Source organism: Trachypithecus francoisi, unplaced genomic scaffold, assembly GCF_009764315.1.
Source record: "Trachypithecus francoisi isolate TF-2019V2 unplaced genomic scaffold, Tfra_2.0 Lachesis_group19, whole genome shotgun sequence".
In the NCBI taxonomy this organism is placed as follows: domain Eukaryota; kingdom Metazoa; phylum Chordata; class Mammalia; order Primates; family Cercopithecidae; genus Trachypithecus; species Trachypithecus francoisi.
The window spans coordinates 45,436,347-45,463,878 of NW_022681464.1; the positions used below are offsets into that span (position 1 = coordinate 45,436,347).

The following is a 27,532-nucleotide window of genomic DNA, read 5'->3' on the forward strand; positions in this document are numbered from 1 at the left end:
CCAGCTTCCAGATCTTTAGGAAAGAAAAACCCCTTTTCTTGAAGTCACTTAGTAAGTTTCCATTCCTTGCATGCCAAGCAGCACAACACAGATCTTCACAGCCTTAGACTTTTTTATGCCATGGGTGCTTTACAGTTTTGGAGGTCCTTATCCGCACACACATTTGCAGGCTTGGAGAGAGTGTGTGGGGTCATGTGTTTTCGGTGGGCCAAGTATGAAGAAGTAGGCCTTATAAACCCATACTCAGACCTTAACCTGTACTTCAGAAGCGGACCCCTGACTCACCAAGGAGGCCTGAAGGATGAGGCAGCATCTCTGTCTTCACATGAGTCCTCCACTAGACCGTGCCCATGGCCAGGCCTGACCACCGAGCTCCCATTGCTTTTCCTGCCCTGGATTCTTCCCTCTCTCATCATTTTTTTTAAATCAAGATAGAATTTACATAACATATAATTTCAAATAAGACAAAACTCACCATTTTGATGTATGCAATTCTGTGGTTTCAGTATATTCACAAAACTGTGCAACCATCACCACTATCCAATTCCAGAACTTACTCATTATCCCAGAGAGAAACCCTCCATCCATTAGCAGTCACTCTTAAGTCCCCCCTCTCCCCAGCCCCCAGAAACCACTACTTTACTTCTGTCTCTGTAGATTTCTCTATTCTGGTCATTTCACACACATGTAATCATATAGTATGTGTCTTTTTTGTGTCTTATTTCTTTCACTTAGTGTGATGTTTTCAAGGTTCATCCATGCTGTAGCATGTGTCAGTACTTTATTCCTTTTCATTGCCGAGTAATATTCTACTGTGTGGATGTAATCACATTTTGTCTATACATTATTCATTTGATGAACATTTGGGTTGTTTTCGCCTTTTAGTTATGATGACAAATATTGCTATGAACATCCATCTACCAGCTTTTGTGTGGAGCTATGTTTTTAATTCTCTTGGGTTTACACCTAGGAGTGGAATTGCTGGGTATTTCAATGTTGAACCTTTGGAGGAACTCCTGGATTCTCTTCATTGGCAGCTTGGCCTCCTGAGGCCCTAACAATTTCAGCATCACTGAGAAGCCCAGAAGACTCCCGTGACTCCTGCCACGGAAGAAATGACTTTAAGAGGTCTTAGAATTATTATCTTCTTCATAAGCACTAGGGTTCAAGATGCAATTCTGAGGCTGAGGCAGGAGAATCGCTTGAACCCGGGAGGCGGAGGTTGCAGTGAGCCAAGATTGTGCCATTGAACTCCAGCCTGGGCAACAAGAGCGAAACTCCGTCTCAAAAAAAAAAAAAAAAAGAAAAAGAAAGAAAGAAAGAAAGATGCAATTCTGTTGAGCAAGGTAACACAGTGACTTAGTGTCACACCAAGATTTAAGTCAGAGCTTTCCCACGAGCAATTCAGGTATAAAGAAAATGGAGAACACGCAGGAGTAGCGGCCATCGCAGCATGGGGAGAGGGGAGTGAGTGTGGGCCCGTCAAGGAGTCAAGGGTTAGCTTTTTCCGTCAATAACGCAGCAAATACCAGCTCTTCTTTGGCCGACTCATGTATTTCAGACAGCACCGACTGAGCACTGACTTTACGTATTTATTTATTTTTTGAGACAGAGTCTTGCTCTTTTGCCCAGGCTGGAGTGCAGTGACTTCAGCTCACTGCAACCTCTGCCTCCTAGGTTCAAGTGATTCTCCTGCCTCAGCCTCCTGAGTAGCTGGAATTACAGGTGTGCACCACCACGCCCAGCTAATTTTTGTATTTTTAGTAGAGACGGGGTTTCACCATGTTTGTCAGGTTGGTCTCAAATTCCTGACCTCAAGTGATCCACCCACCTCGGCCTCCCAAAGTGCTGGGATTACAGGCGTGAGCTACCGCACCCATTGACTGAGCATTGACTTTATACAAGAACACCCACCCAGGAGCTGGGCATTTAAATATGAATAAGACACATTCCCTGGAGAATTCAAAACCTAGTGGGCTGAACAATACACACGAGTCTCGTGGTCCGAGGACTGCACTCTGAGTCACGTCCTGTTATTGGCCTGATTTTGAAATGTCCTTTATTTTATGAAGTGACGGTGGTGGGAGATGGAAGCAGCTTGTATTTTTTCTAACATCTTATTTGGCAAAGTAAAAAAATTTGGCAGTCCTACGTTGGTCTAACAGATTTACTGAAATGTCACTTGTTTTTGAAATCCCTCATCCCTCAATCCCAGAATCTAACCCCAGAGGAAAAACAAGATAGTTATTAGGATGCAAAGGTATTGCTCCAACATGATTCCCGTATGTATTAAAATGAGTGAAACAAGCTAAATTGGAGAAGTTACAATTAGCCTAGGATAGTGAGGCCTCAAGGGGGAACTGGTTTCTGTAATTCTGTCAGGTCCAGGGTTCAGAAAGCTGGAACAGAGGCTTTGGCTAAAGGTGTTTTATTCCTGACAAGCCTGGAAGGGAGTCTTGGCCTGAGGCCCTGGCAGGGCCTCGCTCACAAGGCAGTTTTTATCTGTGGCTTTGTGTCATTTGAAAGAATAAATCTAAAAGAAATAGCAGATTTTGGCTGTGGTCTCATCTGTTCCTGGGAAACTGTGATCGCAGGCACCTCTCTGGGTGTCAGTTTCTTTATCAGTCACATTCTAGCAAGAGATAACACTTACCTAGTGCTCACTAAGTGCCAGGCACTATTTTGAGGACTTTGGATATCTACTTATTTAATCCCACAACCGTATGAGAATAGATCCTGTTAATTTTCCCATAAAAGTAATTTGCCCAAAGTCTTACACAGTGGTCGGGGGTGGGGCCAGAATCTGAATTCCGATCTGCCTATTGTCAAGTTCACACCATTTCTTTTTCCATGATTTATTTTCGCATATTCTATTTTAAATCAAATTATTAATTATATCACTATGGTGATGTGGGAATAACTTGTTCTTTTTTTTTTTTTTTTTTTTTTTTTTACAACAGATAAATTTCTAATGTGACATTGAGCAGAACTGTGGTGTTCTCCAAGGCCAGTCTTTGTCCATAAATACTGAAATACTGAAAAAGGATGATAGAATGCATGTTCCACAACAACTTCAAATGCAGCGGTGTATGAATTTTAATATTATTAAGAACTGCTTTAGAAATTCCAGTTGCTAGCAATTTCCTGGTATATTCTTCCCACTCCTAAAGCACTGTGAGTTGAACACACAATTCTGTTGCGTCTTTTTATTTTTGAGACAGGGTCTCTCTCTGTTGCCCAGGCTGCAGTGTGTGGCACAATGATAGCTCATGGCAGCCTTGAACTCCTGGGCTCAAGAGATCCTCCCACCTCAGCCTCCTGAGCAGCTGGGACCACAGGCATTTGCCACCATGCCCAGCTTCTGTTGTGCCTTAAGTGACTACTTAACGATTGAAATATTGCAGAAAGAGTGAGTGAGAGTAAGAGGAAAAGATAAAAGGCCTTTTCAGCACCTGCAATCCTCCCAAGGCTGCTCAGACTGCATTGGAGTTCCACTGAGAGCCTTTCCAAACTCCCACATCCAAGCCAAATGCAACCAAATAACAGGAGAGCAACCACAGAACTGTATTCACAAATGTAAACTAAAGGGCAGGGCCAATTTAAAAACATTATTTAAGGAAAATCTTGAAGGACTTGTCGTGGATGGCAGGAAGTAGGACATTTTAAATTTTTAAATTTTTATGTTTTTGAGACGAGCCTTGCTCTGTCACTCAGGCTGGAGTGCAGGTGTGCGATCTCGGCTCACTGCCACCTCCGCCTCCCGGGTTCAAGCGATTATCCTGCTTCAGCCTCCCAAGTAGCTGGGATTACAAGTGTCCAGCACCACACCCAGCTAACTTCTGTATTTTTAGTAGAGACGAGGTTTTCACCATGTTGGCCAGGCTGGTCTTGAACTCCTGACCTCAGGTGATCCACCCTCCTCGGCCTCCCAAAGTGCTGGGATTACAGGCATGAGCCACTGCGCTCGACCAGGACATTTTAAATACTTTTTTCATTAATTAAAACTTTTCGTGAGTGAATCCTTTCTTTAAGAAGCGTATAATGGAGGTAGCTAACCCTTTCTATGGTCCTCTGAGGGTGTTTGCAGCAGGTGTACGCTCCATTCTTGATGCTTTACTACGCTTTGCCTTGCCAAGCTCCCTCACCACATGCCAGCAGACCGAACGTGGGACATCCTGTCCTTGGACAAGGTAAGAAGGAGGTTACGTACAATCTCACTAGGAGCATCAGCCCTCCTCCTTCCGGGTCTCTCCAGCGTCTGGTCTGGACGACCTGGGCCCTCTGCTGGGCACTCCCTCTCTTCTGGATGTGCTGTGAGGCTCTTCCTCGTCTGAAGCTGAATTTTCTCAGGCCCAGGGTCCTCTCCTCTCTGGATTTCCAGGCTCTGCATACCGTCAGTAGCTGATGACCGGTACACCAGGGCCATCTGCCTCTCTTCCGAGCTCCAGGCTCCAACAACAGACTGACTGCTTGATGTCTCCACATGGCTCTCCATTTGGCATCTCAAACTCAGCTTCTCCAAAGCAGAGCTGGATCTCTTCCCTAAGTCTCCTAGATGTCCCCATTGCAGTAAATGGCACAGGGGTTCACCCTGTTCCCTCCTGGATCCCTTTCCTCCACCTCCCTCATTAGGTCCACCAGCTAGTTCTGCCCCTTCAGCTTCCAGCACTCACCTGTATGGCTACCCTGGCCCAACCCAAGGCACCTCACAGGGTCTCTGCCTTCTGCATTCTATTCTCCCTGACAACCTCACGCTTGGAGCCCATGGCTGGGATGGCAGGTCGCTGTAGCTGAAAGATGACCCAAGTTCCTTGCTGTGGTCTTCAGCAGCCCTGGGGATGTCTGACCCCCTTGACCTCCCTCACTTCTTTATGGCCGCTCTTCCTTTCCCCACCCATGCTTAGTGTCTTCTCCCCCTCCTCCTCCTCCTCTGGCCCTTGCCATGGGCCCCTTGGAGCCTGGCTCTCTGGGCTTTGCTGGGTGCTTCAGGCCCATCCCATGGGGGATGGTGACTGGACGTAGAACCTAGTAAGCAGGAGCTTGGGTCAACACAACCACTCCCTCCTGGAAATAAACATTCACAATGCAGCTCCACTGACTGGCTCCAAACACTGTGAATTCCCAGATTTTATGCTATGGAATCTCTTCCATGTATATGAATTTTTAGAGTTTAGAGATTTAAAATGTAAAATATTTCATTTCTTGCTATCCACAGAGTTACATAAAACAACTAGTTAAATACAATTTTTTTTTTTTTTTTGAGACAGAGTCTCGCTCTGTCGCCCAGGCTAGAGTGCAGTGGCCGGATCTCAGCTCACTGCAAGCTCCGCCTCTCGGGTTCCCGCCATTCTCCTGCCTCAGCCTCCCAGGTAGCTAGGACTACAGGCGCCGCCACCTCGCCCGGCTCATTTTTTGTATTTTTAGTAGAGACGGGGTTTCACCGTGTTAGCCAGGATGGTCTCGATCTCCTAACCTCGTGATCCGCCTGTCTCGGCCTCCCAAAGTGCTGGGATTACAGGCTTGAGCCACCGTGCCCGGCCTAAATACAATATTTAATTATCAAAACAGCAAACATATCTAGAACTTCTTAATAATTTCACATTGTTCTAGGGACCATTATTTTCTAATAGTAATAGAATATATCTAACACAGCAAAACGAAGTGGAAAAGTAAGTGTTTCAGGGAAAAACAATGAGCCAGCCCTGGCACCAGTATCCTTTTCTTTTTTTTTTTTTTTGAGATAGAGTCTCGCTCTGTTGCCCAGGAGTGTAATGGTGCAATCTTGGCTCACTGCAACCTCCGCCTCCCGGGTTCAAGTGATTCTCCTGCCTCAGCCTCCCGAGTAGCTGGGATTACAGGCACCCACCACCATGCCTAGCTAATTTTTGTATTTTTAGTAGAGACGGGGTTTCACCATGTTGGCCAGGCTGGTCTCGAACTCCTGACCTCAGATGATTCACCTGCCTTGGCCTCCCAAAGTGCTGCGGTTACAGGTGTGAGCCACTGGGCCCGGCTTTCTGGTCTACTTCTAATGTGTACAGAATGGTCACATTACTTTAAGAGCATGGCCTTGATCACAAGGTTCGTATTATTTTAAAACTTAATTTGAGGCCCCTGCTCCAAAATCAAAACATAACAATAACTATGTAAGTTCACTTTAACTTACCAATATGCATATAGCTCTACATAAAAGTCAAAAAAGGAAGATAACTGAAAACAACAATCAGGACAAAATGAACAAAACTTTCGGGTTCTCAGAAATGTTACGGATTTTCAATTTTCCATCTACTAAACATGTCTCAGTTTAAAAGTTGATTTCTGTCATAAACGGTTAATTATTCATTCCTTGCACGCAAGAAACTTCAGAAGTACTGAGAAGGCAGCATAACCATTCATGCAATCATATTCTTCAAAGAGCCCTGTAACTTGTACAGGACACAACTTACTATTGTGCACAGTCAATCAGCTGGTATTCATTGGATCTCTCAAAGCATGCCTTCACTCCTTCGTCGTCCCAAAGTTTTTTCACATGGTCAAAGAATTCCTAAAGTTTAAAAGAGTTACAAATTAAAAAAAAGTGTGTAATCACCTTTCAAAAAGTTAAAAGGAAAAAGAAACCGCAAAAACTTTTTTTTGCAAGTAGCATTCAGATTTTCCTTGTGGAAGTTTACATAGTAAAATGCACCAACTCTGTTTAGTGTGATAAAAAATGCATGCATGTTATCATTACTCAAGTCAAATTGCAAAATAGTTTTTTTTTCTTGAGACAGAGTCTCGCTCTGTCACCCAGGCTGGAGTGCAGTGGCGCAATCTTGGCTCACCGCAACCTCTGCCTCCCAGGTTCAAGCGACTCTCCTGCCTCAGCCTCCTGAGAAGTTGGGATTATAGGCACATGCCACTGTGACTGGTTAATTTTTGTATCTTTAGTAGAGATGGGGCTTCACCATGTTGGCCAGGCTGGTCTCGAACTCCTGACCTCAAGTGATTCGCCTGCCCCGGCCTCCCAAAGTGTTGGGATTACAGGCGTGAGCCACCGCGCCTGGCTCAAAATAGTTTTATCATTCTGGAAAGTCCCCCAAAATGCAAATTATGTCAAAGTTAATACCATACATTAACTATAAATACAATTAACAGCATAATTTTAAAGTATTTAGTATTCAGTAACTTAACTCGTTGAACTGCCATCTCAGTCATGAAAAAAATGCATATTATAAGGACAAGTTTTGTCTTAGCTTCTGTCTTTTATGTTTTCTATGTGAGTTATGATTAGGAATGGACATGGTTGAGTAGATGGATTAAATTTGGCCCAGACGTACTAGGTACATAAAAAAGGAACTTTAAAAACCACACACTTTGGAGATGATAATTTATTTCTTTTTTCATTAAAAAAAAAAAAACTAGGAGTTAAGTGTGAATTGTGATTTTTTTTGTTCATTCCAGAGCCATGAGGTCACTCTGCTCAACTTCACCTATTATTATGGCAAGCAAGACGCTCCGAAAGAACATTTTTCATCTCAAAAGTAAATGAAGGGCTTATGAATTCATATTGGTAATATTACCCTAAAGGGCAATGGAAGCAAATGACTACATTAGTAGCTAAACACAAAAGAAGTTCTGTTAAGTGTTCACAAAACACTTTGTGGGGACATTCACACCCTTCCCATGGCAGTTATTTGCCTGCCTTTGATCTTCAGGGTTCTCAGGCTCCACGGCCTGTCCCAGGGACTCCTCCTTCATGCTTATCAGCTGACACATTTCTAGGAATCAACATAGATTCTTTGGAGGAAAAACAGAAGGACTGGCACTTTTTCTTAAGGACTCACAATTCCATACAAAGGTGGATCCAAGCACTGTGAGGGGTTCAATGCTCACAATTTGGAAGGCTCTCTTTGAAAAAAGAGATGCAAAATGATGAATACAAAATTAGTATAAGTCCTTGGAAGGGGAGTAGAAGTGAGGCACCCAGAGCGTAGGCTTTATTAGCGTTTCGAAAATCCAATTCTGATTTCACAGTCTCAGGGACCATCTTGTAAGTTATGGCATCGTCTATATCTATATCTGTCCATCACCATTATCGACAAACCCAAATGGTTCCCAGTTGACAAAAAAAGAGACATTCTCCCCCTGAAGGGGGTGGCTAAACCTCTCAGCTATCATCTTGTCTCCCTAGGTTTACGTTTCCTTCTGGAATCTTCCTCTGATGCTCCCATGAACCCAGTAAGGGAGTTTGTAGGCTTCCTTAAAAAATTTCCTTCGAAGAGCCATCCAAGTCCATACACTTACACGGCGGAGGAGAAACTGAGGCTCCCATCAGACGCCCTTGCTTTTCGACTCACTTAGCACCCGAGAAACGGAGGCCTACGGAGGGGCGGCCATGGCCGGGGCGCGTTCTGGCCTCCGGGCCACGCTGGATGCCGGCCTGGTCTCGCCAGAGGGCGGATGTGCGCTGCAGGGAGGCGGGAGGTCTTTGTACTTCAGCCCATGGTGAGCTGGAAAGGGAGGGTGTTCTAGCCCCCAAGCATGTACTGGGGTCCCTGCTCAGGGACCTCCCAGCTCCCTCCTGCAGAAACATCAGCATCACCGCCCCACCTGCCTCTGCAAACAGCGCACCCCCGCAGCTCCGCAGCTTCGAGGCCCTGCCCAGCGGGGCTGGCATTCTCAGCGCCCCCAGGCCTCAGCTTATTCCTTCAGGCTTCCGCTCCTGCTCTTTTCTCATTTCCTTCGCAATACCCTTTCTCATTTTGCGTTAATTTCCTGCATGTCACAGTAAGGGCCTCACTCACATAATAACCCCTATTTAAAATAGTTCTTACGTAGTTCTTCTTTTGTTGAGGGTACTGTGCACATAGTACTTTCTCACATGATCGTATTTAACTCTCACAAAGCTGGAAGAGGTGGCTGTTATCACTGTGCACAGAGAAGTTAAGCAATCCACCCAAGGGCACACAGCGGGCAATGGCAGGATATATTCCACTGCCTGTGTTTTGAACCATTATGCATACTACCACCTTATATTATATATATTAAATCATTTTCTATTCTTTAGTTTTCTACTGGGTTTCTTTAAAACCACTACTTTAGAAAATCCACTCTTCACTGGATAAAGTACAGGGGATCTCGTACAAGAGCACCTTGTTAAAGCAACACAAGACACTCATGAGGATTCCCGCAGGTCTGCAAAGCACAGTAACTTCTGCGGTCCTTCCGCAATTCACAAATACACTGCAAAGATGCCGAGTGTAAATTCCGCTCATGGGATAAGCCTTCATGTCCTGTGGTTGGTAAGATTCACCGGTGAGGACTGGAACTGCTTTATAGGGGACCAAACTCTAGGTCTGAGCTGAAGCCTGAGAGAATTGCAGAGAACTGCTTGAACCAAGAATTAAGACACAGAATTTCTGGAGCATGTGTTGATGGCAAGAGTGAAACAGGATTTTTAAGGAGATGATTTAGATAACATTGAAGAAACACAAAAGCAACAATCTCTTCACTTCAGCTTCCTCATGGGTAGACATGCTGGGCTAGCATACAGCTAAGTCCCCACGATTCCACATATTTACTTTTTAAAGGGTTCTAAAAACTTCATGGTGATGAATTCCAGGGCTGCTGTTGCGATTGTTACTTTCATGTTTTACATGGAAAACTTTCAAGCTTATAAAAATAGAACGCATCTCCAGGTACCCATTACTCAGGTTCCACATTTATCAACACATGGTCAATTTCTTTTCAGCCATATCTCATCTCCTTTTACCCTGCCTTTATTATTTTGAAACAAATATTTTATTGATAAGGCACCATGTCATGCTATTTCAACATTATTTCTAAAACATAAGGACTTTTTAAAAACAGCCATAATACCACTATCTCAAACAAAAAATACACACACACACACACACATAGAAAAGGATTCTGTGAAGTCATTCAATATTTAGCCAGCCAGTGCAGCTTAAGGTATAATTAAACATTAGTTCAGAGCTAGGCTAGGATTCTGATAGGGATCAAAATATGCTACCCCCAATTATGTCACACTGGCATATTGATTATTTTGAGCTGAAGGCAACAGAGAAACAACAGATATAAGAAGAGCTGTCTGCTCTCCCCCTTTCTGCCTAAAAAAGAGCATAAATATCCCCCACCATGTACTAGGATGAGAAGAGTGACCTTTATTGCAGGGACAGAGAGCTGTCACCAAGATGAGTCTGCATAAGCAAATCTTACTAAAATAGCCCTTTCTCATAATTATATCAACCCTAGGAGCCCGAATCCCCTTTCACTTATAGTCACTTCTTCCACAATTTGTCACCCTTTGTTAAAATGGTATATAAGCTTCCAACTCTAACTTTTTTTGTGTGTGTGTGCATGTTTTACTTCTTTTCTGTGGTGCCCCTGTGCATATAAATTAAAAACATTAATGAAATTTGTATGTCTCTTCTCCTGTTAATTTGACTGTTGTCATTTTAATTCACAGGCTCTAGTTTTTTTTCTTCCCTATAGATCTCATACATTTTAAAAAACAACAGAGAAATTAATATGAAGAATAATTTTAGTATGCCTACCTTACAACTAAGATGAATAATACTAAATAAAAATAATTTCAGTTTTTTTGTGTGTGTATATGTGTCTTAAAAGAGTAATTCACAGTAAAATGTAACCTGTTTTTGACATCTGAGGGTATATAAAAACTGAAAGCATAAAAAGAAAATTACTAAGTTACATTTCTTAATTTTTTCTGTATTACTGAATATGAGAATTGCCATGTGATCTTCATATGAAAGCAACTGATATATGTGAATATTTGTTATTTTTATTCAAAGGGATTTCAGTTATATAAAATAAAAATAATGGTATCAGATTTTTTTGTTTGTTTTGTTTTTTTTTTTTGAGACGGAGTCTCACTCTGTCGCCCGGGCTGGAGTGCAGGGGCCGGATCTCGGCTCACGGCAAGCTCTGCCTCCCGGGTTTACGCCATTCTCCTGCCTCAGCCTCCCGAGTAGCTGGGACTACAGGCACCCGCCACCACGCCCGGCTAATTTTTTTGTATTTTTTAGTAGAGACAGGGTTTCACCATGTTAGCCGGGATGGTCTCGATCTCCTGACCTCGTGATCTGCTCATCTCGGCCTCCCAAAGTGCTGGGATTACAGGCTTGAGCCACCGCGCCCGGCCATGATATCAAATTTAAACATTTTTTAAAAGCAAGCAAGACTCCATCTCAAAATAAATAAATAAATAAATAAATAAATAAATAAATAATAGAAGTAAGCCTTTAAAATTCTGAAGTACAATTTTGATTTTTAAATCAACATTTAAACTAAAATTTAAAAAATTAAATATGTAATGACTCCATTTCAAATTGACAACATATTCCTTCTGATACTGCTATCTACAACTACTTTTATATTGAAAGTATACTCAAAGATAACATGGAATTCTCAGAGGAGGAAAAAAACAGTTTTTGCTTTTAAATTCTTCTTAATTACTTTAAAATGCAAACAAATGACAATAAGAAGTGTAAGAATAACATTCTTGCATAATTTCTGTGCTAATATAACACAATAAAATGACTTTTTGGTTACGCTGACATTTGGGATACACTTTTCATTTTGAAATAAAAATCAAAGGGCTATTTCCCATCACTTGACGTGAGTGTGGTGCCATCCGTCTAACGGCTGTGCAGTCAGGTCACCCTGCTCCCACTCGCCGTGCTGGGGGTGGCCGGTGGTCCACACTGAGCCCTGCCCTGTGGGCTAGTGGACCTCATCCCTGGGTTGACTGTAAAAATGTTCCCAATGCTCGCACAATATTCTTTCTAGGGCGACTTATGAAAAATACTACTAATTTTAGTGTCGGGAATACTCTTGTATTTCTCAAGCAACTGCTTTTTACATTATTCATTTTTAATCTGTGGATCCTGTGACTTTCCTACTGCTTTCATTTATGTCACTGAGTTGACTGCGTGAAAGCTTAGAAACCACGTTTCAGGGTGTGTCTTGGCCCGTGTGAAGGCCTCTGTCAGACACACGGAGCCGTAACTCCGGTTCCACAAAGCTCACTCTCCCTGTTCCTAGCTTCATCCTCACACATTTTCAGTTGCTGTATTAACCTGTATTGTAACTTTGTGAGCAGCACTAAATCCTTTCTGGACCAAGTGGAAGCACACACAGTTGTTTAATGTAACCTTTTATGGGAGCCTAGTGAGTAATGCCCACCACCGTAATCACATGAGCCTTAGAAATAGGCAGTTTCAAGACAGTATCCATTTAAACTGAATTTTTTAAAACTCGAGTTTAGGGTCTGATTCATTTAAAATACACCTACTCAGTTTTATCCCTTGGATAAAAGAATGAGCTAAGAGGTATCTGTCGTTTCTTTTTTCAGATATCTTGTGAATATCAAGTTAAAAGTCTGTATGGGATCTGTCATGACTGATTTGTTATTTTATTTTACAGTGTTATAACACTATGATTTTGTTATGCATAATTTCTGTCCATCCTGAAATGTAACGTTACACAGTTTATCTAAAATTCTCCTCTGCCTCCTGGGCTCAAGCCATTCTCGTGCCTCAGGCTCCTGAGTAGCTGAGACTACAGGCAGCAGCCACCACACCTAGCTACTTTTTTTCTTTTTTTAAAATTTTTAGTAGAGATGGGGTTTTGCCACATTGGCCAGGCTGGCCTCAAGTGATCCGCCTGCCTCAGCCTCCCAAAGTGCTGGGATTACAGGCATGAGGCACAGTGCCTGGCCAGTGTCTCTAAAATTCTACTGAGGAACGGTTTTCAGAAACTATGTTAAGAAAAACTGCACAAACGGGCTGTGCGCGGTGGCTCACGTCTGTAATTCCAACACTTTAGGAGGCTGAGGTGGGCGGATCACCTGAGCCCAGGAGTTCGAGACCAGCCCGGCCAACATGGTGGAAACCCGTCTCTACTAAAAATACAAAAATTAGCCCGGTGTCGTAGCACGCACCTGCAATCCCAGCTACTTGGCAGGCTGAGGCAGGAGAATCACTTGAACCCGGGAGGTGGAGGTTGCAGTGAGCAGAGAACGCCAGCCTGGACGACAGAGCAAGTCTCAAAAAACAGAACAAAACAAAACAAAAACACAAAAGAAAACTCCACGAAAACAAGCCAATTAAAAAGCCTTTGCAGTTCCTGAGGGGAAAGCATCTTTCCTAGCGAGAAGCGTGATTGCCACAGGCAACAAGTTCAACAACTAAGCAACAACAACATGAGGTTAACGTTTACCTTAGCATTTACTGAGTTCCCAGGCAATGTTCTGAGAGCCTTAGGTACAAGGTCTCTTTTGTCTCAAACAATCCTGCTGTGCAGGTAATTCAGTGACAACATGAGAACCACCGAGCATACTTCGTAATTGCTTAAGTTCACTTGACTAGGAAGTGGTCAAACCTGGATTCAAAAGCATGCTCAGGCCAGCTGGCTTCCCTGCTCTCTGGCCAATAGCAGTTCCTTGGGTATAAGAGACCAGTGAGGACAAGTACAAATTTACAATATACCCCACACATCTATTTTTCCCTTAGGACTTAGCCTACTTCAATTATTCTTAGTGTTATGTTTAAACAACTTTTTGAGGTATACTATATATGCCATAAATTCACCCATTTATAAAGTCATACAACCACCAACACCCAGGTTTTAGAATTCCTCTATCACACGGAAGGTGCCTCATCCTCCTTCAGAGCCAAGCACCACTCAGTTCCTTCTGTCTCTATAGTGTTGCCTTTTCTAGAAACTTCGTGTTAATAAAACCAGTCTTTTGTGACTGGCTTCTTTCACTTAGCACATCTTTGAAATTTATCACACTTTGATATGTACATTAACAGTTTGTTCCTTTTTTTTGAGACAGAGTCTCACTCTGTCACCCAGGTTGGAGTGCAGTGGCACGATCTTGGCTCACTGCAACTTCCGCCTCCCGGTTCAAGAGATTCTCCTGCCACAGCCTCCCGAGTAGCTGGGATTACAGGTGCCCACCATCAGGCCCAGCTAATTTTCGTGTTTTTACTAGAGGCAGAGTTTCACCTGTCGCTTGAGAATCGCTTGAACCTGGGAGGCGGAGGCTGCAGTGAGCCGAGATTGCGCTGCTGCACTCCAGCCTGGGTGACAGATCAAGACTCAATCTCAAAAAAATTAAATAAATAAAAAATAAAAAAATTGCTGAATTCTATTCCATTGTATGGCTATATCATGTTTTCTTTATCTATGCACCAGCTGATGGGCATTTGGGTTATTTCCAGTTTTTGACTATTGTGAATAGTGCTTCTAGGAATATTTGTGTAAAAGTCTTCGTATGGACATTTATTTTTATTTCTTTTGGGCAGGATGAGAATTGCAGGGTTTTATGATAAGTGAATGTTTAAGTTTTAAAAATTGCCAAATTGTTTTCCATGGTAGTTGCACCATTTTACATTGTCAAGGGCAATGTTCAGGGGCTCTAGTATTTCCACATCCTCACCAATCCTTGGCTTTGTCTGTCTTCTTAATTTTAATTATTCCAGTGGGCATACAGTGGTATCTCACCGTGGTTTTAGTGTGCATTTCCCTAATGAGGAATTACATTGGCTATCTTTTATGAAATTGTGGGCTCAACAACTGTTTCATTATTGAGTTTTTTAAAAATAAAAGTAAGAGATTATAGCAAATAGCCTGGATTAAAATCCTTTATCAGGCCGGGCGCGGTGGCTCAAGCCTGTAATCCCAGCACTTTGGGAGGCCGAGACGGGCGGATCACGAGGTCAGAAGATTGAGACCATCCTGGCTAACACAGTGAAACCCCGTCTCTACTTAAAAAAAAAAAAAAAAAATACAAAAAAAAATCCTTTATCAGTTTAGGTTTTGCAAGTATTTTCTCCCAAAATTTGCATTTTATTTTTCTGAAGTAGTTTTTGATGAGCAAAATTTATTTTTTTATTTACAACATTAAAAAATATATAATCTGATATGGTTTGGAACTGTGTCTTAGCCCAAACCTCGTGTTGAATTGTAATCCCCAGTGTTGGAGGTGGGGCCTGGAGGGAGATGACTGGATCGTGCGGGCGGACTTCCCCTCGCTGACTTAGTGCTCGTGACAGCTGCTTGTTTAAAAGTGTGTAGCACCTCCCTGCTTCTCTCTTTCTCCTGCTGTGGCCAGGTAAGACATGCCTGCTTCTCCTTTGCCTTCTGCCATGATTCTAAGTTTCCTGAGGCCTCCTCAGAAGCAGAAACCGCTTTGCTTCCTGTACAGCCTGCAGAACCATGAGTCAAGTAAACCTCTTTTCTTCATAAATTACACAGTCTCAGCTATTTCTTTATAGCAGTGACTATAAAGAAATATATACAGAATGGACTAATACATAATTGACATATAATAACTGTTCATATTTATGGGGTATAATGTGGTGTTTCAATGCGTCTATACATCGTACAATGATCAAATCTGGGTAATTACTATATCTATCACTTTAAAGATTTACCATTTCTTTGGGGTGATAATATTCAAAGTCTGCTCTTCTGGCTAACTTGAAATATACACTAATTATTTGCTGTAGTCACTCTACTGTGTAATAGAACGCCCAAACCTATTCTTCATGTCTAACTGTAACTTTGTACCCATTGATCAGCTTCTTCCAATTCCCTCTCCTCTACTTTCCCCTCTCCAACCTCTGGTAACCACTTTTCTACTCTCCACTTCTATGAGATCACCTTTTTTTTTTTTTTTTTTTTTTTGAGATGGAGTTTCACTCTTATTGCCCAGGATGGAGTGCAGTGGTGTGATCTCGGTTCACTGCAACCTCTGTTTCCCAAATTCAAGTGATTCTCCTGCCTCAGCCTCCCAAGTAGCTGGGATTACAGGCATGTGCCACCTCATGCCCAGCTAATTTTGTATTTTTAGTATAGACAGCATTTCGTCATGTTGGTCAGGCTGGTCCCCAACTCCTGACCTCAAGTGATCCACCTGCTTTGGCCTCCCAAAGTGCTGGGATTACAGATGTGAGTCACCGCACCTGGCCAAGATCAACTTTTTAAGACTCCATATATGATAAGACCATATGGTGTTTTGTTTTTCATTTTTTTTTTTTTTGAGACAGCGTCTTGCTCTGTCCCCCAGGCTGAAGTGCAATGGAATGATCTCGGCTCACTGCAACCTCCGCCTCCCAGGTTCAAGCAATTCCCCTGCCTCAGCCTCCCAAGGAGCTGGGATTACAGGTGCCTGCCACAATGCCCGGCTAATTTTTTTATTTTTAATAGAGACGGGGTTTCACCATGTTGGTCAGGCTGGTCTCGAACTCCTGTTCTCAGATGATCCTCCCGCCTCAGCCTCCCAAAGTGCTGGGATTCCAGGCATGAGACACCGCGCCCGGCCCGGTGTTTTTCTGTGCCTGATGAACAGAGTTTTAAATTTTGATGTCCAATTAATCCATTTCTTTTCTTTTAGAGTTTATCCTTTTTTGTGTGTTCTATCAAAGAAATATTTGCCTATCACTTAGTTAAAAATATTTCTTCCATGTTATTTTCTTAAAGCTTATAGTTTTCACCTCTTACATTTAGGCCTATGATCCATCTGAATTAATTTCTGGGTATGGTATAAGGAAAAGGTCAATATTCACTTTTTTTCCATAGGGATATCCAGCATCTCCCAAACATTCAGAGAAAAGACTATCCTTTCTCCCTTGAATCCTTAGTACCTCTCTCTCTCTCTTTTTAAATGTTTTTAAATTTTAAATTTGTTTTAGACACGGGGTCTTACTCTGCTGCCCAGGCTGGAGGGCAGTGGTGCAATTACAGCTCGCTGCAGCCTCGACCTCCTGGGCTCAAGCCATCCTCCCATGTCAGCCTCCTGAGTAGCTGGGACCATAGGCATATGCCACTGCACTTAGACATCTCTCTTAAAACGGACCATATGAAGGCGGATCTATTTCTGAATTCTCAGTTCTGTTCCACTGATCTCTAACTCTCTCCTCATGCTAGCACTATACCGTCTTGATTATTGCGGCTTTCTAGTAAGTCTTCAAATTAGGCAGTTTTAACTTCTCCAACTTTGTTCTCCTCTTCTAACATTGTTTCGGCTATTCTAATAAAATAATTAGGTATTTTCATCAGGGAAAAAAGATTCAAAGAATCATGACTTTAGTCTTGCTTCCAGACAAGCCTCTAAGTCTTTTGAATTTTTGCATAAAGTTTAGAATTAGCTTGTCAAGTTTTATAAAAAAGCCTGCTGGTATTTTGATTGGGATTACATTGAATCTATGGGTCACTTTGAGGAGAACTGCCACCTTAATGAGTTGTGTAATCCATGAACATAATTGAACATGTTATTTCTCTACTTATGTCTTTTTTTTTTTTTTTTTTTTTTTAGATGGAGTCTCGCCCTGTCGCCCAGGCTGGAGTGTAATAGTACAATCTCGGCTCACTGCAACCTCCGCCTCCCAGGTTCCACCAATTCTCCTGCCTCAGCCTTCCGAGTAGCTGGGATTACAGGCATGTGCCACCATGCTCGACTAATTTTTTGTATCTTTAATAGAGATGGGGGGGGGTTTCAGCATGACGGCCAGGCTGGTCTTGAACTCCTGACCTCATGATCTACCTGCCTTGGCCTCCCAAAGTGCTGGGATTACAGGCGTGAGCCACCACACCTGGCCTACTTGTCTTATTTAAATTATCTCAATAATGTTTTGTAGTTTTCAGCATACAGATTTTTTACATCTTTTGTTAAATTTTTTTCCAAGTAAACTTTTTTGGACGTTATTTATTTATTAATTTTTTTTTTTGAGACGGAGTCTTGTTCTGTCATCCAGGCTGGAGTGCAGTGGTGTGATCTCGGCTCACTGCAACCTCCACCTCCCAGGTTCAAGTGATTCTCTTGCCTCAGCCTCCTGAGTAGCTGGGACTACAGGCGTGTGCCACCACGCCTAGCTAATTTTTGTATTTTTAGTAGAGACGGGGTTTCACCATGTTGACCAGGCTGGTCTTGAACTCCTGACCTCAGGTGATCCGCCCAACTTGGCCTCCCAAAGTGCTGGGATTACAGGTGTGAGCCACCATGCCCAGCCTGAATGTTATTTTTAATGTTCATGCTTTATAAATGTAATTTTTCAGAGTTTTTTCATTTCTAGTGCCCAGAAATACAATTGATCTCTGTCTTTGTTCCTGCGTCCTGCAAGCTTGCTAATTTCATATATTAATTCTCTCAAGATCCTTGAGACCTGGGGCAGAATCAGAATTCCCTGCGGGTTCAGGTATAGGAGGACGAAGCCAAGGGACCTTCACAGACCCCCAGGGCCAGTAGCACCCCCAGGGCCAGTTGCAGGGTTTCTACTGCTTTTATTCATTTTTTCAAAGATATTTTAAGATTTGTTTAGGGACGCTACCTTTTGTTTCCCAATTATAATCTCACAAAACAACTGTGAAAAGTATAAAGTTTTAAGTAATCAGATCCATGACCCACAGTACAGAATTAAACAAATCGAATCTCCAGTGATGGAACCTAGAATTTTCCTCAAGTATTTTTTTTCCCACAAAATTAATTTTTTAGCTTTTGACTTCTTTTCTCTTCACAATACTCCCACTCATAGACCTAAGATTCTCTCTGTAAAATCCTAATTCTCTAAGAAAGCTGTGCACTTGGAGCATGCCAAAGAGACTCACAAGAGAAACTTATTTGTGTGGGAACAGAAATAAAATAATTAGGTATTTTCATCAGGGAAAAAAGACTCAAAGAATCACGACTTTAGTCTTTGCTTCCAGACAAGCCTCTAAGTTATCTGACAAAAATTCTCCTTGGAACAGCAAGCCTGAATTATATAACATTTTAGGGTATTACTCTTATTCTTGGTCTTTTTAGTCACTCTGTGTCCTCTCATTTTTACCTGTTGAGAAGCAAAATGGAGAATGGAGATCCCTTTTTGTGAGGAACAAGGTTACATTTAAAGCAAGTATCTGTGAAGGGGGCTTGCTATATTCTTGCTGACAGTGACTATAGAATTAAATATATTTTTCTGTTGGAAAATTTTAGTGTAAAACACACAGTTTCTAATGAGAAGGCATGAAATAATGTTTTCGGCAATTTGAGCATAGATTTTGGTATCTGAGTGCTGGGGTTCGAATCCCGGCTGGGCTGGGTGGGTTTTTAGCTCCGACTGCTGACAGCTAACAGTGTCCTCACCTGTCCCAAGGGATAATCCAGCATTCCTGGGCAGAGGCTGGTGCTAAGGCCAGGACTGACCAGTTCAAAGCTCACAGGGGAAGGTGGGTGGGGCAGAAAGGAGAGTCTGTGAGGGGCGAGGGGCAGGAGGACATGGTGAAAGGGGCTGGAAAGACAAAGGAGAAGCACATGGGGGTGCGGGGATGTGAGGTCAGGGAGGACAAGCACAGCCGCAGGGCAGTCGAGAGTGTGGTGATCAGCCGCGGGGAGGGCTCTGCTGGGGCTGCGGGATGGTCTGGGAGACTCCTTTGGCGGCTTTGGGTGCAAGGAAGGCACCCAGGAATGTGGCATTGTGGCTTGTGGGAAATGTGGCAAGGCCCGGATTTCAGTGGTGGGGCGGGGGAGGAACACATGGTAAGGAAAGGAAATTCTAGAAACGTCTACAGAACACCTGCGTGTGGAGAGCACCACATGAGGTCCTGGTGCAGAAGAGAGATGCGGGCACAGGTTCCGAGCTGCGGGGTGTGGGGGGCGGCCCAAGGACACTGCACTCAGAACTGAGCTTCAGCCATATTCACAGATTCCTGGATTTGCTCTCAGCCTTCAGACCCTTCAGAAAGGCCCAAGAAAATGTGACCTGTCCAGGCCAATGCACTTAGAGCCAGGCTGGATGGAACAGAAGGGCAACAGATGACTAGGAAAAATCAAAAATCTGCCACAGGGAAGAAAAGGGACGGCAGAACACTGCCATAAACAACGTGAGATGCACCTGAGCGGCTGGCGTGCTGTCAACCGAGCCTCAATCCTCTGTGCGGGAAGGGGATGGAGTGTCTGGCCACTGGACAGCCCCTCCCTGCAGGCTCTGGGCTGAGTTTTCCAGGTGATGAGCTGGGACCGGTCCAACCACATTCAGCCCCACTGGGACCAACAGCTCACACCTGCCAGGCAGTGTGCAGGCCTGTGATCTCTGTTATCAATGGGCAGGTGTACGTGGACCCAACACCATAAAATTAGCTGATAGTGTCCTCATCGGGAACAAACAAGGGTTTTTTTGAGATAGGATCTCACTCTGTCACTCAGGCTGGAGCGCAGTGATGCGATCTGGCTTACGGCAACCTCTGCCCCTTTGGGCTCAAGCGATCCTCCCACCTCAGCCTCCTGAGTAGCTGGGACCGCAGGCGCACACCACCAGCCCTGGCTATTTTTCTGTATTTTTGGTAGAGACAGGTTCTCGCTGTATTGTCCAGGCTGGTCCTGACAACTCCTGAGCTCAAGCAAAGCACCTGTCTCAGCCTCCCAGAGTGCTGACATTATAGGTGTGAGCCACCACACCCAGCTAAGGGTTTTTGTTCTATTGGGCTTTTGTTCTGAGAAGGTGCAGCCCCTAGCTCTGGGGAACCTTAGGGGCTACAGGAAGCTCAACACGTGCACTAGCTTAAAGGTATGAGGGGATTACGATTTCCACATACATACAAAAGAAAAGATTTCCAAGGCAGTCACTGAGCCTCTCTGTAATTCTGTAGTAGCTGTGAGTCTGTCAACAAATAACTGACATAAAAGGGAAAGAATATTGTCCAAAGAAATTCAGACACCTTGTAATTCTATACTTGTGGTTTGCACAGATAATCTTAAAGATTTCTTCCAGTTCTTGGACTCTTATTTCAAGTTTTACATTTTCCTTCTTTTTTTTTTTTTTGAGACAGAGTCTCACTCTGTTGCCCAGACTGGAGTGCACTGGCTTGATCTTGGCTCACTACAACCTTTGCCTTGCGGGCTCCAGTGATTCTCGTGCCTCAGCCTCTTGAGTAGCTGGGATTACAGGTGTGTGCCACCATGCCTCGCTATTTTTTTGTATTTTTAGTAGAGACGGGGTTTTGCCATGTTGGCCAGGCTGGTCTCCAATTCCTGGCCTCAAGTGATCCACCCACCTCAGCCTCTTTCTAATTTTTTATGTCACAGTTTTATTGAAATATAGTTTATATACCATACAATTCAACAATCTTAAGTGTAGAATTCAATGGTCTCTAGAATATCTGTAGAGTTCTGCCTTCATCACCGCCATCAATTTTGGAACATTTGGCCAGGCGCGGTGGCTCACTCCTGTAACCCCAGCACTTTGGGAGGCTGAGGCAGGAGGATCACAAGGTCAGGAGATCGAGACCACCCTGGTTATCATGGTGAAATCCCATCTCTACTAAAAATACAAAAAACTAGCCAGGCATGGTGGCGGCGCCTGTAGTCCCAGCTACTCAGGAGGCTGAGGTGGGAGAATGGTGTGAACCCGGGAAGGGGAGCTTGCAGTGAGCTGAGATCGCACCACTGCACTCCAGCCTGGGCGACAGCGAGACTCCATCTCAAAAAAGAAAAAAAAAATTTGGAACATTTTTATCACCCAGAGAAACAGCTCTGCATGACCCCTTAGCAGACACTCCTTATTTCTCCCCTCCCCAGCCTCCTCCTTTCTTTCTTTTTCTTCCTTCCTCCCTTTCTTCCTTCCTTCCTTCCCTTCTGTCTCTCTTTCTTCCTTTCTTTTTTCCTTTCTCTCTTTCTCTCTCTCTTTCTTGCTGTCTTTCTTTCTTTTGAGAGCGAGTCTTGCTCTGTCGCCCAGGCTGGAGTGCAGTGGCATGATCTCAGCTCACTGCAACCTCGCTTCCCAGGTTCAAGTGATTCTCCTGCCTCAGACTCCTTAGCAGCTGGAATTACAGGTGCATGCCACAACACCTGGCTAATTTTTGGTTTTTAGGCAGAGACGGGGTTTTGCCATGTTGACCAGGCTGGTCTTGAACTCCTGACCTCAGGTGATCTGCCTGCCTTGGCCTCCCAAAGTGTTGGGATTTACAGGCATGAGCCACTGTGCCTGGCCCCTCCTTTCTGTCTCTACAAATTTGCCTACGCTGGACCTTTCCTATAAATGGAGTCACACAATATGTGGTCTTTCGTGATGGGCCTCTCTGACTTAGCATGATGTTTGCAAGGTTGTCTCTGATACAGCATGCGTCAGCACCTCAGTCTTTGTTACTGCCGATCGGCGTTCCATTACATGGATCAGACATGTCTGTTGATGCATCTGTCATCTGATGAACATTTAGGTTGTTTCTACTTTTTGGCTATTATCGAGCAATGCTGCTATGAACATTCGTGTGCAAGTTTTAGTCTAGATGTATGTTTTCATTCCGTTTGGATACATGCCTGGGAATAGGACTCCTTTTTTTCCCAAGAGAAACATCTGGATCTATACATATTATAAGAGTTTCTAGTTGGAATTGGTGACTCAACATGATTAATTCATCTCTAAACATTTAACAACTTCGTTAAAAGCTCCACTATTTATCCTATCCAGGTGGGTAGCATGGCAGACGTTACATGAGGGTAAGACTTATCTAACTTTCTTTTTTTTTTTTTTTGAGATGGAGTCTTGCTGTCTCCCAGGCCGGAGTGCAATGGCACGATCTCGGCTCACTGCAAGCTCTGCCTCCCGGGTTCACACCATTCTCCTGCCTCAGCCTCCCGAGTAGCTGGGACTACAGGTGTCCACCACCACGCCCGGCTAATTTTTTGTATTTTTTGTATTTTTTTTGAGACAGAGTCTCGCTCTGTTGCCCAGGCTGGAGTGCAGGGGCCGGATCTCAGCTCACTGCAAGCTCCGCCTCCTGGGTTCACGCCATTCTCCCGCCTCAGCCTCTCGAGTAGCTGGGACTACAGGCGCCCGCCACGTTGCCCGGCTAGTTTTTTGTATTTTTTAGTAGAGACGGGGTTTCACCGTGTTAGCCAGGATGGACTCGATCTCCTGACCTCGTGATCCGCCCGTCTCAGCCTCCTGAAGTGCTGGGAATACAGGCTTGAGCCACCGCGCCCGGCCTGTATTTTTTAATAGAGACGGGGTTTCACCACATTGGCCAGGATGGTCTCGATCTCCTGATCTCGTGATCCGTCCACCTCGGCCTCCCAAAGTGCTGGGATTACAGGTGTGAGCCACTATCCCTACACTTATCTAAATTTCTAATGCGTTTTAGATTTAAATTCACACAGAGATAGCCCCAACATTTTTGGAATTCCTGACAATTCCAAACAATCTAATAAGAAAGCCCCAAAGCCTGGCTTAGTATCTCTTCCTGGCCTTCTGCTCCAGCCACAGCCAGTTTCTGAGCTTCCTGGGCCACACTGTGAGGGAACAGGGACAGCAGTAAAAAGGGCAGAGGCGCTCTTTTGCTTTGAGCTTGGAGTGCAGGGTGAGGGACTGGAGGAGAGGAGAGTCTGGGGAGAGTGGCGACTCCTTCCACTCCCTGCAGAGTGGACTCAACCAAAGTAAGGCCTGTCATCCACTGATTCACTCAGCAAATATTTATCATGGGCCTGGAATGGGTAAGACCTGTGCGGGGAGAGTAGGGACAAACGAAGTTTTTTTTTTTTGCTTTTTGTTTTTTAAAAAAAGAAGAAGGTTGAGCTGGACAAGGAAGTGTGAAGTTTCTCCTGTGTGATGAGGGTCACCGGTGACATTCAGGCTGCTTTCAGGACACCTCGGTCCTCATCTTACCTGGCTCATCATTAGAACCTGACACACCCTCCCCGTGAAACACTTGTCTTGGCTTTCAAGACATTGTGGCCACTTCTGCTCAGGGTTCATTGCGGGCTCTCTCTCTTCCCACAGCCTCCTAATCCTAGAGGAACCCAGGGCTGGTGCTGGGTCCTCCTCTCTATGTAAGCTCCCTTCCTTGGCGATCCCCACTTCGTGGCATGCCCACCATGAATATACTAGTGATTCCAAACGGACCTCTCCACTGAATTCTGGACTTGCACATCCAATTGCCTGCCTGACATCACTACTTGAATTCAACAGGGAACTACAATTCAGCAAGTGCCAAACAGAAGTCTTCGTCTTCCTCCTCAAACCGGCTCCACCTGCGGTTTTCCCCAGGCAATGGCCACTCCGCCAATCACCTGCTTAGGTGAAACTCCTTGGAGGCATCCCTGTGATCTTTAAAGAAATCCTCTTGGCTGTACCTTGAGAATCTATCCAGATTCTCATCTTTTTAAAAAACTTCTTCCACTGCTAAATTCCTGACTGAAGCCATCATCATCTAGTCCTCGCAGTTATGGCCACAGCCTTCTATCTGGTCTGTTCCCACCCTTCTCACCACAGTCTATTCCACTCAGCAGCCAGTGAATCTTTGAAACCATAAGTCAAATTGCATTACAGCCGGGCTCAAAACAATCCAATGAATACTATGCAGCTGTAAAGAGAATAAGACCAAGACCATGTCCTTTGCAGGGACGTGGATGGAGCTGGAGGTTATTCTTTCTTTCTTTCTTTTCTTTTTTTCTTTTTGAGGCAGAGTCTCGCTCTGTCACCCAGGCTGGAGTGTATTGGCACAATCTCCACTCACTGCAACCTCCACCTCCCAGGTTCAAGCCATTCTCCTGCCTTAGCCTCCCGAGTAGCTGGGGACTACAGGCGCCCACGACCACGCCCGGGTAATTTTTGTACTTTTAGTAGAGACGAGATTTCACCATGTTGGCCAGGCCGGTCGTGGTGACTCATGCCTGTAATCCCAGCACTTTGGGAGGCCAAGGCGGGCGGATCACTTGAGGTCAGGAGCTAGAGCTGGAAGTTATTTTTTAGCAAACTAACACAGGAACAGAAAACCAAATAACACTTATTCTCACTTGTAAGTGGTAGCTAAACGATGAGAACAAATCATTTCTATGTAACAAATCTGCACATGTACCCCTGAATTTAAGATAAAAGTAAAAAAAATAAAAAATTAAAAAGAGTACTTCACAATATTGAGAAGAGCCTTGGTATGCTTCAGCCCTACTTCCCTTTCACCATCCTTCCCCAACAGGAGGACATCCATGTGAATATCAAAGTGGAAGGACAGTCAGTGGCCACAATGCTGGGCACACGGTTTCTTCCTTCCTTCAAATCCTTTTTCCTCTAATAATCACTGTTCCTGAGAGGGGTCACCTATCTCTCACCATATACGAAAATCAACTGAAGATGGATTACAGACTTAATTGTAAGACTTTATACAAATACTAGAAGGAAACCTCGGGAAAACTCTTCTGGACACTGGTCTAGGCAAAGAATTCATGACTAAGACCTCAACAGCAAATGCAACGAAAACACAAATAGACAAATGGGACTTAATTAAACTAAAAAGCTTCCGCACAGCAAAAGAAATAATCAGCAGAGTGAACAGACAACCTGGAGAATGGGTGAAAATATCTGCAAACTCTGCATCTGACAGGGGACTATGTCCAGAAATTATAAAAATCTCAAATAACTCTACAAAACCCCCCAAATAATCCCATTAAAAAGTGGGCAAATGACATGAATAGACACTTTTAAAAAGAAGACATACAGGCCGGGCGCAGTGGCTCACGCCTGTAATCCCAGCACTTTGGGACGCTGAGACGGTCGGATCACGAGGTCTGGAGATTGAGACCATCCTGGCTACTAACACGGTGAAACCCCATCTCTACTAAAAATACAAAAAAAAATTATTCAGGCATGGTGGCGGGCGCCTGTGGTCCCAGCTGCTAGGGAGGCTGAGGCAGGAGAATGGCGTGAACCCAGGAGGTGGAGCTTGCAGTCAGCCGAGATCGCACCACTGGACTCCAGCCTGGGCAACAGAGTGAGACTCCATCTCAAAAAACAAAAAAAGGAAGACATACAAATGGCCAACAAGCATATGAAAAAAATGGTCACCATCACTAATCATCAGATAAATGCAAATTAAAACCACAATGAAATATCATCTTATAGCAGTCAGAATGGCTATCACTAAAAAGACAAAAAAATAACACATTAGGGAGGATGGAGAGAAAAGGGAATACTTATACACTGTTGCTGAGAATGTAAATTAGCACAACCTCTATGGAAAACAGTATGGAGATTCCTCAAATAATCAAAAATAGAACTACCATTCTATCCTGTAATCTCACTACTAGGTATATATCCAAAGGAAAAGAAATCATTATGTCAGAAAGATACCTACACTCATATGTTTATCACAGCAATATTCACAATTGCAAAGATATGGAATCAACCCAAGTGTTCACCCATGGATGACTGGATGTGGTACATATGCACACAATAGGATACTTTTTGGCCACAAATGAGTGAAATCATGTCTTTTGCAGAAACATGGAGGGAACTGGAGGCCATTATCTTAAGGAAAACAATTCAGAAACAGAAAAACAAACACCACATGTTCTCACTTACAAGTGGGAGCTAAATAAAGAGTATACATGACTTAGAGTGTAGAATGATAGACACAGCGGACTCAAAAGGGTGAGGGGGTGGTGGGAGGCAGATGATGAAAAATTACTTAATGGGTACAATGTACATTATTTGGGTGGTGGATATACTAAAAACTCAGACTTCACCACTACACAATATCTCCATGTTCCACCCAAACTGCATCTGTACTTCACCACTACACAGTATCTCCATGTTCCACTCAAATTGCACCTGTACTTCACCACTACAGAATATCTCCATGTTCCGCTCAAATTGCACCTGTACTTCACCACTACAGAATATCTCCATGTTCCGCTCAAATTGCACCTGTACTTCACCACTACACAGTATCTCTGTGTTCCACCCAAACTGCACCCAGACAAACAGTATCTCCGTGCTCCATCCAAACTGCACCTGTACTTCACCATTACAGAATATCTCCACGTTCCATTCAAATTGCACTTGTCCTCCTTAAATATATACAAATAATAATAAAGATAATATATAAAAACTGGTAACAAAAAACCCCAAGCAATCCAACGCTACAATCCAAGTGTCCATGGGTGGAAGAATGGATCATGGAAATGCAGTCTAGACACACAATGGAGAATCATTCATCCTTACAAAGGAAGGCAGTTCTGACACATGCTATGACATTGATGAAGCTTGAGGACTTTGTGCTAAATGACAAAAGCCTGTCACAGAAGGACAAATACTGGATGATTCCACTTACATAAGTCAAATTCATAGAGACAGGAAGTAGAAGGGTGGTTGCCAGGGGCCGTGGGGAGGAAGGAGTTGGGAGTTGTCTCATGGGCACAAAGTTTCATTTCAGGAAGATGAGGGTTCTGGAGATGGATCTTGGTGATGGTTGCACAACAGTGTGAATGTTCTATGCCACAAAACGTGCATTGAATAATGACTAAGATGGTAAAATTTATGTTGTGTGTATTTTATCACGAAGAAAGAATATATTGGCCGGGCGCGGTGGCTCAAGCCTGTAATCCCAGCACTTTGGGAGGCCGAGACGGGCGGATCACGAGGTCAGGAGATCGAGACCATCCTGGCTAACACGGTGAAACCCCGTCTCTACTAAAAAATACAAAAAACTAGCCGGGCGACGTGGCGGGCGCCTGTAGTCCCAGCTGCTTGGGAGG

The 27,532-nt window shown here is 43.9% G+C and overlaps 1 protein-coding gene across 2 annotated transcripts in view; it reads right to left on the minus strand.

The window, feature by feature from the left end:
- GNAL (G protein subunit alpha L) overlaps positions 1–27,532 on the minus strand; it is a 212,357-nt gene that overhangs the window by 53,291 nt on the left and 131,534 nt on the right. For both annotated transcript variants that reach the window (XM_033178365.1, XM_033178367.1), the window contains one exon: positions 6,447–6,544. In XM_033178365.1, coding sequence (XP_033034256.1) covers positions 6,447–6,544 — 98 coding nt within the window. The remainder of the gene's footprint in view (positions 1–6,446; positions 6,545–27,532) is intronic.